The following is a 13,240-nucleotide window of genomic DNA, read 5'->3' on the forward strand; positions in this document are numbered from 1 at the left end:
AAGGAAAAAAAGAATTATTCAGTTTTTAAAAGCTTGCCTTTTTAAAAATAAACATCCAGCCCTAACCAAATAGTTCAGTGGGTTAAACTGTTGTCCCATTATGCCAAGGTTGCAGGATCAATCCCCGGTCATGGCACATGCAAGAATCAACCAATAAATGTACAAATAAAGTAGAACAACAAATCAATGTTCCTTGTCCTGAAGTGCAGAGATGGCCAGTTTGATCCTCCGTCAGGGCCAATACAGAACAGCTTGATGTTCCTGTCTCTTCCTCTCTTTCTCAAAAAAATAAAAAATAAAAATAATAATAATAATAATTGTTTCTTTCTCTCTTGCCTCTCCTCTCTCCCTCTAAAATCAATAAATTTTTTAAAAATGAAAATAAATATTTATCCTTTCTTACTTTCTTTTTAAAATGTCTTTATACCAGATGACTATACTTAGGCATTCTGGAAGTTAATAATTATTTATCCAAGGAAGTACTTTAAAAATTAATGTAGAGTAATTCTCGTTTCACATATTTGAGTCAAATAACAAAAGAGTATTAAGTCACATACATACACAGAGAAATCTCAGAGCATAAATTCAAACGTTTTATTTAAGGGAATAAACTTACCCAACTTAATATCTCCATCTAGGGTAAAAAGAATGTTGCCAGCCTTTAGATCTCTGTGGATGATTTTATTATCATGTAAGTAGTTCAATGCCTCTAAAGTCTGTTTACAAACTACTTGTATTTGGGACTCAGTTAATGGTCTCTCAAGTTCTGTAAGGAAAAAGCAAGCAGGTCTGGAATTTTACAGTGATACATGTCAGCAAGCTCTTTACTTTTACATTATCATCAAGGATCACAATACAGTGAATTTATTTTAGAAGCACTAAATATCTAGAGAGATTACTTTCCTCACATATCATCCACAACATTTAATTTTAGAGTGTTCTTACAATTATCCAAGAATATAAAAATATTTAAGCTGATTTCTTGATTTGAACCTCACTTAACAATAAGACATGTGTATAAATGTTTGAAATCCAATGATTTTTATTAAGTGTAATTTAAGATATAAATAGAAGGGAAAAAAGGCATTTACCAAGCATCACAGCATCCACTGCTCCACCTGCACAAAATTCAATGAGGATCTGCGGGCAAATAAATACAACACTGAGTCTGAGTATTTCTTCTACAATTTAGCAAAAAAAGATAAAGAATAGCTATCAAATAACCTAGGCTATGGAAAGAGTATTATGTTAACCATAAAGATGTTCTTTGTCAAAAAGTGTTAGGAGTTTTAATCATAAACATTTTAGAAAGTACAAAGAGCCCAGACCTGTTAGCTCAGTTGGTTAGAGCTTAGTTGCTATACACCAAGGTTGCAGGTTCGATCCCTAAACACAGCACATAAAGAATCAACCAATGAATGCATAAATAAGTGAAACAGCAGATCTAAGTTTCTCTCTCTCTCTCAAATCAATTTTAAAAATATTTTTTTAACAAGCAAAAAAAGGGCCCTGGCCAGTTGGCTCAGTGTTTGAGTATCAGCCCAGCATGTGGATGTCCTGAGTTCAATTCCCAGTCAGAGCACACAGGAGGAATGACCAACTGCTTATCCACCCCTCCCCCTTCTGTCTGTCTTTCTCTCTCTCTCTCTCTCTCTCTTTCCTTCTTGCAGCCAAGGCTCAATTGGTTCAAGCAAGTTGGCCTCAGGTGCTGAGGATGGTTCTGTGGCCTCCACCTCAGGTGCTAAAAGCTGCCTTGGTTGCTTAGCATGGCCCCAGATGGGAAGAGCATCACCCCCTAGTGGGCTTGCCGGGTGAATTCCAGTTGGGGCACTGTCTCTCTGCCTCCCCTCCTCTCACTAAAATTAAAAAAAATAAGCAAAAAGAGAACATATTCTGGAAGTACTGCACATGCATTTTTGTTAATCACCATTTTTAGTGTCCCTGCTTCTCTAAAATAACCAGCCACAGAATTTTTCTTCAGGAAAGTATTATCCGTTTCATCACTACTAAATGATTTTATTACTCTCACTTTTAAGGTAACCATTGTGATTTAAGTGATCAAATGTATTTTTTAGCTTTATGTTTTTTGTTTGTTTGTTCTTAGCAAGAGAGACAGACAGAGAGACAGAGAGAAGGACAAACAGGGACAAACAGACAGGAAGGGAGAAAGGTGCAAAGCATCAATTCTTCGTGGGGGCATCTTAGTTGTTCATTGATTGCTTTCTCATATGTGCCTTGAACAGGTGGCTCCAGCTACACCAGTGATATCTTGCTCAAGTCAGCGACCTTGGGCTTCAAGCCAGCGACATTTGGGCTCAAGCCAGCGACCATGGGGTCATGTCTGTGATCCCACACTCAAACCAGCAACACCGTGCTCAAGCCAGCGACTTTAGGGTTTTGAACATGGGTCTTCTGAATCCCAGTCCGATACTCTATCCAGTGTGCCACCACCTATTCAGGCTAGCTTTATTGCTAATAAAAATAAATGCTGAAAATAGAGACCTTTCTGAGTTTAAAAAAAGAACAAACAGAAATATATACACAGAAGCTCCATATACTAGCTCAATCATCACGCTCTGCTGGATGCCTTCCCAGACCTCCCTGGTAGATATCACCAAGCACCTTCCTTTCTTAACCCTTATCACAGCTGTAATTTTATATTTACTATGACTCTTTGGTTAATTAGTATTTATATCTCCCACTAGACTGTCCCTTCACAGTAGTCTTTTTATTTTATAATATTCTCAAGTAAAGATCTTATCTATTTATTAAATTGTCTAGTTCATTTTCATTATTATCTTTGGAAACATTTTGCTAGAGACCAGAACAACTATATTAGAAGATACTATGCTAACAAATATAGGTAATTTTTTAAATTACATATCTTAACAAATTGTATAGCTTCCTGTTTTGTTTTCCCTCTATATAACACCTTATTTTTTTATAGATGCTTATGAATTACAAGTTGTTTCCATATACATTATATCATTTGAAAAATAATTTGGAAGGTAGGTCATTACTTATCCTATAAGTGAGTACACAGACCCTACCTAGCAACACCAAGATAAAAAAATGTAGGTCTTTTGGTTCCAAGTCAGTTCTACTTGTACCGTCTACTCTTCTCATAGCACTCTGCTCCTTCCTTTAAGGAGAAAAGCAAAAACTGCACTTCAAAAAGCCCTCTTGATTTAATTAGTGTTGGTGCAGAGCAAGTAATGATAATGAATACTAATATTTTATTTCTCATACATTGAGAGGAGGCCGACTGTTGTCCAGCAGAGAGACTAGATGAAGGAAGTGGAGGGATAGAACATAAAAGGATTAAAAAAACTCCTGGATATGGATCAACAGTGTGGAGACTGTGGGGGGTGGATATGGGATTACACACAGTGATGGATGACACCTGACTTGGAGGGGTGAACGCAATACGGTGTACAGAGATGTGTTGCAGAACTGGCCAACTGAAACCTGAATAATTATGTTAACCAGTGTCACTAAATTCAATTAAAAAAATTATTTCTGGATCTATTTTCTAAAAATGAACATAATTTATACACACAACCTGAGCCACTTCTATCTTGTACTAAAGTTCGGCCTGAGTATATAAGATGAAAATTTAACATTTCTAGAAAGCATTTTATTATTTATTACATGATCTAGAAAAAGTTTAGGGTAAGAAAATTACAAATAATTTCTAGAAAAACAAAAGAAACTTTTTAAAGATTTTTAAGTATTATAAATGCTTAAATTTAAATTGCGAATAAGAGAAGGCTATCTAATTTCATAATTTAGGCAATTTAATGTTTGTAACCAAGCTTCTCCATTTGGGTCCAATGTCAAACAATCATGAAATACAGATCTGAATACAGGGATGGGCAAAAGTGAGTTTACAGTTGTGAGTATGTGAAACATAAGAGTTAATAAAGCTACTGTAACAACCATAACCTACATGTCTTTTCTCATACTGTAAACCTACTTTTGCCGACCTCTGCATCCATTGAAGCCAAAGGTAATTACGTGTTCAAGACCCTCTCATCAGCAGATCAACTCAACACAAGTAACTAAACAAAAGAGGGTTATACATAAAATAGACGTTCACAACAACTTATAAACTTCTTTAGGACAATTAACTCATTTTGACTACTCCGAGAGCAGTAGAAAATACTTACCCAAAGATTGTTCTCATAATAGAAGGCATCTAGAAGCTTGACTATATTTGGGTGATCACAAGATGCTAAAATATCAATTTCAACCATGTAATCTTCCAGTTCTTCTTCAGATTTGGTGTCAATCACCTTTGCAGCAGCTAAAACATTGGTCTCTTTATTCTGGGCCTAAAAATGTAAGTGTCAAAAAATGTGCTGATGCATATTTGTTTTTTTTATTTTCTATTTTTTAATAAATTTCATTTTTCAGAATAGTTTTAGGTTCACAGTAAAGTTGAGCAGAAAATACATTCCCAGCTTCTACACATGCACAGCCTCCTCCACTATCAAGATTCTGCACCAGAACGGTACATTTATTTGTTCCAACTGCTGAGCTATACTGACACATCATTATCACCCACAGACCATAATTTACATTTGGACTGATTCTTGGTGTACAGTCTATGGGTTTTGACAAATGTATGATATAATATTATGATATTATACAGAACAGTTTCACTGCCCTAAAAACCCTATATGGTCTACCTATTCATCCCTCCCTTCTTTCTAACCCCTGGCAACCACTGATCTTTTACTTCATAGTTTTACTTTTCCAAAATGTCATATGGTTGGAATCAGATATTATGTAGCCTTTTCAGATTGACGTCTTTCACTCAATAACATTCATTTAAGATTCCTACCTGTCTTTTCATAGTTTGACAGCTCATTTCTTTTTAGCACTGCGTAATAAATAGTTCATTACCTGAATATGCCATTTATTTATCCATTCACCTACTGAAGGCATCCTGTTTTCAAGTTTCAGCAATTATGAATAAAGCCACTATAAACACACATGTGCAGGCTTTTGTGTGGACATAAGTTTTCAACTCCTTTGGGCAAATACCATAGAGCACAATTACTAGATCATATGGTAAGAATATGTTTAGTTTTGTAAGAAACTGTCAAACAGTCTCCCAAAGTGGCTGTTCCACTTTGTATTCCCACCAGCAATGAATGAGAGTCTCTGTTGTGCCACATCCTTGACAGCATTTGGTGTTCTAAGTGTTTTCGATTTTCACTATTCTAACATAGCTGTACAGTGCTATCTCCTTGTTTTAATTTGCTATTATTTTAATGACATATAATGTCAAGCAGCATCTATCTTTTCATATACTATACTCATTGACCATCTGTCAATCTTCTTTGGTGAAGTTTCTGCCCAGATCTTTTGCCCATTTTTAATCAGACTGTTGGTTTTCTAATTGTTAAGTTTTAAAAATTATTTATATATTTTGAATAACAGTCCTTTATGAGATATCTTTTGCAAATATTTTCTCTCAGTTAGTAGCTTGTCTTCTCATTATTTTGACATACTTATTTTAAAAGACAGTCTAGACAGGGGTCCCCAAACTTTTTACACAGGGGGCCAGTTCACTGTCCCTCAGACCGTTGGAGGGCCAGACAATAAAAAAAAACTATGAACAAATCCCTATTCACACTGCACATATCTTATTTTAAAGTAAAAAAACAAAACGGGAATACAATATTTAAAATAAAGAACAAGTAAATTTAAATCAACAAACTGACCAGTATTTCAATGGGAACTATGGACCTGCTTTTGGCTAATGAGATGGTCAATGTCCGGTTCCATATTTGTCACTGCTAGCCGTAACAAGAGATAGGACGCGCTTCCGGAGCAATGACATGTGCGTCCAGCGTCGCCGGAAGTAGTACTGTACGTGAGCGACACCGTGCTTTGCTGACCACCAATGAAAGAGGTGCCCCTTCCAGAAGTGCGGCGGGGGCCGTAGTTTGGGGACTCCTGGTCTAGACCCTGGTTGGTTATCTCAGTCAGTTAAGAGCGTCATCCCAGAACACCAAGGTTGCAGGCTCAATCCCTGGTCAGGGCACATACAGGAAGTGACCAAGAAATACACAACTAAACGGAACAACTAATGAATGCTTCTTTCTCTCTCTCTCTCTCCCCTTTCCTCTGTCTCTCTAAAACCAATCAATATAGACTAAATATTTAACTAATGCATTATGCTAAGTGTGTATCTTAATCAGATCTTACAATACTAATTAAGCTTTTTAAAGACATTTCAGTATTATATATGTTATCACTTCAGCAACATTACATCTACCTTTAAAAAAATAAAAACTGAAAAAAATACCAAACTTTTAAAAGCTACTAATAAGTGTTTCAATAAATAAATTTCCAATCTCACTTTTAAGAATTTGTCATAAGGAAGTAATTTTTCAAAATAAAAAATATGCATATATAAAAATATTAATCAAATCATTATTATAATAAGGAAAGAAAACTGAATCAACCTAAATATCCACTCATAAAAACCTGCTTAGATCATGCAATGTTAATTCTACAATGAAACATTATGCAGTCATTAAAATTAATTGACCAATTAATATTTCTTAAGATGAAATAGTAGCCATAACACATCAGTGAATAGGAAAAAAAACAACTTATTATACATGAGAGGTATATAATTTTATAGACACTACACATACATTTTCCCATTCGGATAGATGCATAAGAAGTATCTATACTGCTCATAAAAATTAGGGGATATTTTAAAATATAAAGGACTGTTATTCAAAATATATAAATAACTTTTAAAACTTAACAATTAGAAAACCAACAGTCTGATTAAAAATGGGCAAAAAAGGTCATCAAGCTAAAGCCTGCCAGACTTACATGCCTCTGCTGTGAGGAAACAGGGACACTGGAAGGTAGGCTTCCCCCTCGCTCCTCTAAGGGAGGGTTCAGTCTCTTCTAGCCCTGCTCCAGCCACCTATGACCTAACCTTGCCCAGAAAGCTGGGGTTTGCCACTGAAGGCTGAAGGTGCCCAGGGCCATCGGCCCCATCTACGACTCTGTGGACGAGCCTAGGGTATTTCTTCCAAGAAGCAGGTAAACTGATCTCATTTCCACAAGGGCCACCTAACTATGTTTTGCCTGAATAGTCAGGTTTTTTATTCTTCCCTCAAAGATCTCTGTTGAGGGTGTTGATAGTCCTATTTTCTGTTGCTTTGTTTAATATATAGTGTTTCCTTTATCCCTCCTACCTCAATGCCCCACTCATATTTCAGGCTGGGACCTACTCCTAATTTAGAGCTCTCTTTCCCTTTTGCCAACTTCTATTATGAATCTACCTTTGCCACCCAGCTTAGTGTATCCCAAAATTCTCTTTACCATGCTACAGTCGCAAAGCTCCAGGGAAAAGCAACCTGGTCTCATCTCTCCAGGCAGAGGAGAACAGAAGCTCCATATCCACACATGCTGCAGATGGCTTTTCCAGTCTACCTGAATCATTACCAGCTAGAAGCAGCGGTCATTGGGACTTGGACATGAGCTGCAAAGTATAGAATGGTGACAAAAATTCCAGTGCCATGCGGACTTTTCCTGTATGTGGGCTTTTCCTGGACTCCTGCTCCCTGTGACAATTCCTAACAGACTGAACTGTGGTTGGGTTGCATTTTTCAGGGAATGGCATGGTGATGGGGCCAACTTGGACTTGGTGAACATGTTAAGGACACTACTCTTTTATGGATTCTTGCTGTATTGGCCAAGAGTTTGCTTAAAGGCTTTAATCACTGTAAAAAAAAAAAATAGAAGACTAGATAAAGAAGATGAGGCACATATACACCATGGTATACTATTCAGCTAGAAGAAATGATGACATCAGATCACTTACAACAAAATGGTGGAATCTTGATAACATTATACGGAGTGAAATAAGTAAATCAGAAAAAAACAAGAACTGCAGGATTCCATACATTGGTGGGACATAAAAACGAGACTAAGAGACATGGACAAGAGTGTGGTGGTTGGGGGGGGGGGGGGAGGGAAAGAGGGAGAGGGGGAGGGGGAGGGGTACAAAGAAAACTAGATAGAAGGTGAAGGAGGATAATCTCTCTTTGGGTGATGGGTATGCAACAGAACTAAATGACAAGATAACCTGGACGTTTTCTTTGAATATATGTACCCTGATTTATTGATGTCACCCCATTAAAATAAAAATTTATTTATTTAAAAAAAATGGGCAAAAGATCTGGGCAGAAACCTCACCAAATATCCCCTAATTTTTGTGAGCAGTATAGAAAGACATTAGTGAGGATGGTGGAATTTCATGTGCTTTTGACTTTTTCTGTATTTCATATCAGATTGTTTGAACTTTTAAAAATGGACATGTATTGTCTTTACCGACACAATAAGGTATACTGCTCACAAAAATTAGGGGATATTTCAAAAATGAATATGAAACTATAAAATATTCCCTAATTTTTGTGAGCAGTATACTATAAAAATCAGTATATGGGAGATTTTTTAGTGATCTATTATCTAACCTTGGAAATGATAAAGAATAAACAAAGTATATGGAAATTTTTGTGAAGAGAAAAATTCCAATATGCCCTAAATTAAATTACAGTGGACAGAAGAGTGAGAGAAAGAGACTGGAATAATTAACCAATCCATAACTGTGAGCCAACTAACAAAAGACTGCTCACATTCCTGAATGTATGTTACAGCTGTGAATCAACCTCCAGGGTCTATTAGCCAACCACTAGACACAAATGCGTGAACTTTCAGGACTACTGCCTGGAACCAATCAAAACTAGTAAATCTTTCTTCCTTATAAATTGTGTAACTACCACAAAGCTGCCCCCACTTCACCTTTTCCCACCCCCCATTATCTGTAGCAAGTGTAAATTCTTCCAAAACAACTTACATTTTTCTTCCTCAAAACAGAATGTATGAAGCCAGCCCCTCAATGCCAGTATAGGACACACGCTTATCTTTTCCATCTAGCCATGCTGCTGGTGGTCTAGCCTTCAAGTCCCAGGACCTGGGCCTTTAAACACTTGGCTCAATAAAACATTCCTTTCAAAAAAACTTTCCTCTGTGAAGTCTTTTAACCTTTTCTAAGTACATTATTGCTATGTGTTCTATTTTCTTAGGGAAAAATAGGGGCAAAAATACTAATTTACTAATTAAGAAATCCTAATGTTTAGGATTCAGAGAATATGTTTTACACAAAAATAACAATACTGATCATCACTACCACTCTAGTAGAATATTCTAAACTACCATATTTTAACAAATCTACAATGCCTTTTAAGATATGCCCTAATTGCCCTGGCCGGATTAGAGCATCTTACTGAAGTGCAGAAGTTGCCAGTTTGGTCCCCAGTCAGGGCACAAACGGGAACAGATTGATATTTCTGTCTTTCTCTCTCCCCTCCTCTCTCTCTTAAAATCAATTTTAGGCTCTGGCCACTTGGCTCAGTGGTAGAGCGTCAGCCTGGCGTGTGGATGTCCTGGGTTCGATTCCTGGTCAGGGTACACAGGAGAAGTGCCCATCTATCTGCTTCTCCAACCTTCCTCCTCTCTTCTCACTCTCTCTCTTCCCCTCCCACAGCCAAGGCTCCACTGGAGCAAAGTTGGCCCGGGCACCGAGGACAGCTCCATGGCCTCTCCCTCAGGCGCTAGAATGCCTCCGGTTGCAATGCAGCAATGGCCCAGATGGGTACAGCAACACCTCTAGTGGGCAGGCCAGGTAGATCCCGGTTGGGTGTATGCAGGATTCTGTCTCTCTGCCTCCCTGCTTCTTACTTCAGAAAAATACAAAAAATAAAATTAATTAAAAAAAATTTTTTTTTAAGATATGCCCTTGGCCCCGGCCGGTTGGCTCAGTGGTAGAGCGTCGGCCTGATGTGCAGGAGTCCCGGGTTCAATTACCGGCCAGGTCACACAGGAGAAGCGCCCATCTGCTTCTCCACCCCTCCCCCTCTCCTTCCTCTCTGTCTCTCTCTTCCCCTCCTGCAGCCAGGGCTCCATTGGAGCAAGGTTGGCCCGGACGCTGGGGGTGGCTCTATGGCCTCTGCCTCAGGTGCTAGAATGGCTCTGGTTGCAACAGAGCAATGCCCCAAATGGGCAGAGCATTGCCCCCTGGTGGGCATGCCGAGTGGATCCCAGTTGGGCGTATGCGGGAGTCTGTGTGACTGCCTCCCCATTTCCAACTTCAGAAAAATACAAAAAAAAAAAAAGATATGCCCTTATTTTATTTCCACTACAGAAGAAAAACTTCCAACCAAACTGTAACAACACTATCATTAAAAATTTTTATATCTTTATTAAAGAATTCTTTTGGACATTTTTTTTTTTTTTTTTTTACAGGGACAAAGAGAGAGTCAGAGAGAGGGATAAACAGGGACAGACAGACAGGAACGGAGAGAGATGAGAAGCATCAATCATCAGTTTTTTGTTGTGAGACCTTTTGTTGCGAGTTGTTCATTGATTGCTTTCTCATATGTGCCTTGACCATGGGCCTTCAGCAGACCGAGTAACCCCTTGCTTGAGCTAGCGACCTTGGGTCCAAGCTGGTGAGCTTTTGCTCAAACCAGATGAGCCCGCGCTGAAGCTGGCGACCTCGGGGTCTCGAACCTGGGTCCTCTGCATCCCAGTCTGACGCTCTATCCACTGCACCACTGCCTGGTCAGGCCGAACATATTTAGACAAAAATTGTTACTGTATCTCTATTATTCTTGTTCATACATAAAAAAATGATACTTTATATTTAAGTTCTACTCTTTGGAATCACTTTTTCACTCAGAGTTATTTAATATCTGTGTTTTCCACACTATCATTCTCTTGCCATTAAAAGCTTTGGTGAGGGGAGGGGGAGGGGGAGAGGCACAAAGAAAACTAGATAGAAGGTGATGGAGGACAATCTGACTTTGGGTGATGGGTATGCAACAGAATTGAATGACAAAATAACCTGGACATGTTTTCTCTGAATATATGTACCCTGATTTATTGATGTCACCCCATTAAAATTAATAAAAATTTATTAAAAAAAAAAAAAAGCTTTGGTGATACAGCACTGCTCCTTAACTACTGCCTCAAAAATTTTCTGTGAAGCCACTCATTTCCCATTTTGCAATTATAACAATGATGCATACTACTTTCCTGACCTTACCACAGGTGCTGAAAGATTTTAGGTAACAACCAGGACTCACATTCTTTCTTCAAACACTCTTTAAATAGGTTATTCATTAAAAGGGATTGCAACTGCATGACACCAGGGATACAACAGTTTACTGATGTACATCATAACCTCTTCCTAGCCAATAATAATACTAAAACATCAAACAATAAGGGACTTATCCCAGTTTCAGAGACATTGAAAAGCAAAAAGTCTGTCATAATTGGTGAAAATACATTAAGTTGTATCTCTAAGAAAGATACTGCAGTTGAGCCAATAATAATTAGAACTCAGCCTCCCCTAAGTCAGAGGAAATAAGCCAGTGAGAGATAAGCCCTTCTCTCACCATAATAATGTAACATTTTCGGAAGAAAAGAGACTAGAGGAACTGTCTTTGAAGAGAACACTATAAAAATGTAAGCCCTGGTAAGAGACCAAGGATATTGTGAGTGAAGTTAAAAGGCATCCTACTTCTGCATGTTTCTACTAATGTCCTGAGAGATTTTAAAGATGTGTCTTTTACTTGTGGATGGAATAAAATGAATTGAGGGGGGCACTAGATAATCTCTAAAATTCTTTATAGTAACAAATTTCATTACTCAATTCCCCTGACATACTAATTAAATCAATAATGGTACCATTTGATTTAATAAATAAGTTACATTAGAAAATATAGTACCGCCTGACCAGGTGGTGGCACAGTGGATAGAGTGTCAGACTGGGATGCAGAAACCCCAAGGTCGCCAGCTTGAGTGCGGGCTCATCTGGTTTGAGCAAAAAGCCCACCAACTTGAACTCAAGGTCACTGGCTCCAGCAAGGGGTTACTCGGTCTGCTGAAGGCCCGCGGTCGGGGCACATATGGAGAAAGCAATCAAGGAACAACTAAGGTGTTGCAATGTGCAATGAAAAACTAATGATTGATGCTTCTCATCTCTCTCCGTTCCTGTTTGTCTGTCCCTATCTATCCCTCTCTCTGACTCACTTTCTGTCTCTGTAAAAAAATAATAAATAAATAAAATAAAATAAAATAAAGTAAGTATAGTAGCTCCTACATTTTTGCTTGAAAATAACTTGATTATTCATCAGGATTAGTTCCAAAGAACTCTGAAAATCAAAACTGAAATAGACATTGATAAGCATGCAATACTATACTTTAAACAAGTATAATGGACATTAGTGTTAAAAAGAAAGTCTCAGCCCTGGCCGGTTGGCTCAGTGGTAGAGCGTGCGGAAGTCCCGGGTTCGATTCCTGGCCAGGGCACACAGGAGAAGCGCCCATCTGCTTCTCCACCCCTCCCCCTCTCCTTCCTCTCTGTCTCTCTCTTCCCCTCCCGCAGCCGAGGCTCCACTGGAGCAAAGATGGCCCGGGCGCTGGGGATGGCTCCTCGGCCTCTGCCCCAGGCGCTAGAGTAGCTCTGGTTGCAACAGAGCGATGCCCCGGAGGGGCAGAGCATTGCCCCCTGGTGGGCGTGCCAGGTGGATCCCGGTGGGGCGCATGCGGGAGTCTGTCTTACCCTCTCTCCCCGTTTCCGGCTTCAGAAAAATACAGGGAAAAAAAAAAAAAAGTCTCACCTATCTACCACCTGAAATCATGAAAATTCTTCACATAAAGACAATGAAATAACTAATCAAATGTTAATAAAAGCAAAAATGGAATACATAGAGATGTTACTTTAAATTGATAATATGTTTTCAGAGATCAGTCATGATCACTTAAAAATAATTGTTTTGGCCCTGGCCGGTTGGCTCAGTGGTAGAGCGTCGGCCTGGCGTGCAGGAGTCCCGGGTTCGATTCCCGGCCAGGGCACACAGGAGAAACGCCCATCTGTTTCTCCACCCCTCCCCCTCTCCTTCCTCTCTGTCTCTCTCTTCCCCTCCCGCAGCTGAGGCTCCATTGGAGCAAAGTTTGCCCTGGCGCTGGGGATGGCTCTGTGGCCTCTGTCTCAGGCGCTAGGATGGCTCTGATTGCGGCAGAGCGATCCCCAAGATGGGCAGAGCATCGCCCCCTGGTGGGCATGCCGGGTGAATCCCAGTCGGGCACATGCGGGAGCCTGTCTGACTGCCTCCCCGTTTCCAACTTCGGAAAA

General features: G+C 39.1%; 1 protein-coding gene across 2 annotated transcripts in view; it reads right to left on the reverse strand.

Annotated features, from left to right (window-relative positions):
• The window catches only part of SLK (STE20 like kinase), a 68,981-nt gene that overhangs the window by 46,530 nt on the left and 9,211 nt on the right, over window positions 1–13,240 (reverse strand). For both annotated transcript variants that reach the window (XM_066354519.1, XM_066354518.1), the window contains exons 2-4: window positions 4,170–4,334; window positions 1,092–1,140; window positions 617–766 (exon numbers count right to left, since the gene is read on the reverse strand). In XM_066354519.1, the coding sequence (XP_066210616.1) occupies window positions 617–766; window positions 1,092–1,140; window positions 4,170–4,334 (364 nt within the window). The remainder of the gene's footprint in view (window positions 1–616; window positions 767–1,091; window positions 1,141–4,169; window positions 4,335–13,240) is intronic.

This window comes from Saccopteryx leptura, chromosome 13, assembly GCF_036850995.1.
Source record: "Saccopteryx leptura isolate mSacLep1 chromosome 13, mSacLep1_pri_phased_curated, whole genome shotgun sequence".
In the NCBI taxonomy this organism is placed as follows: Eukaryota; Metazoa; Chordata; class Mammalia; order Chiroptera; family Emballonuridae; genus Saccopteryx; species Saccopteryx leptura.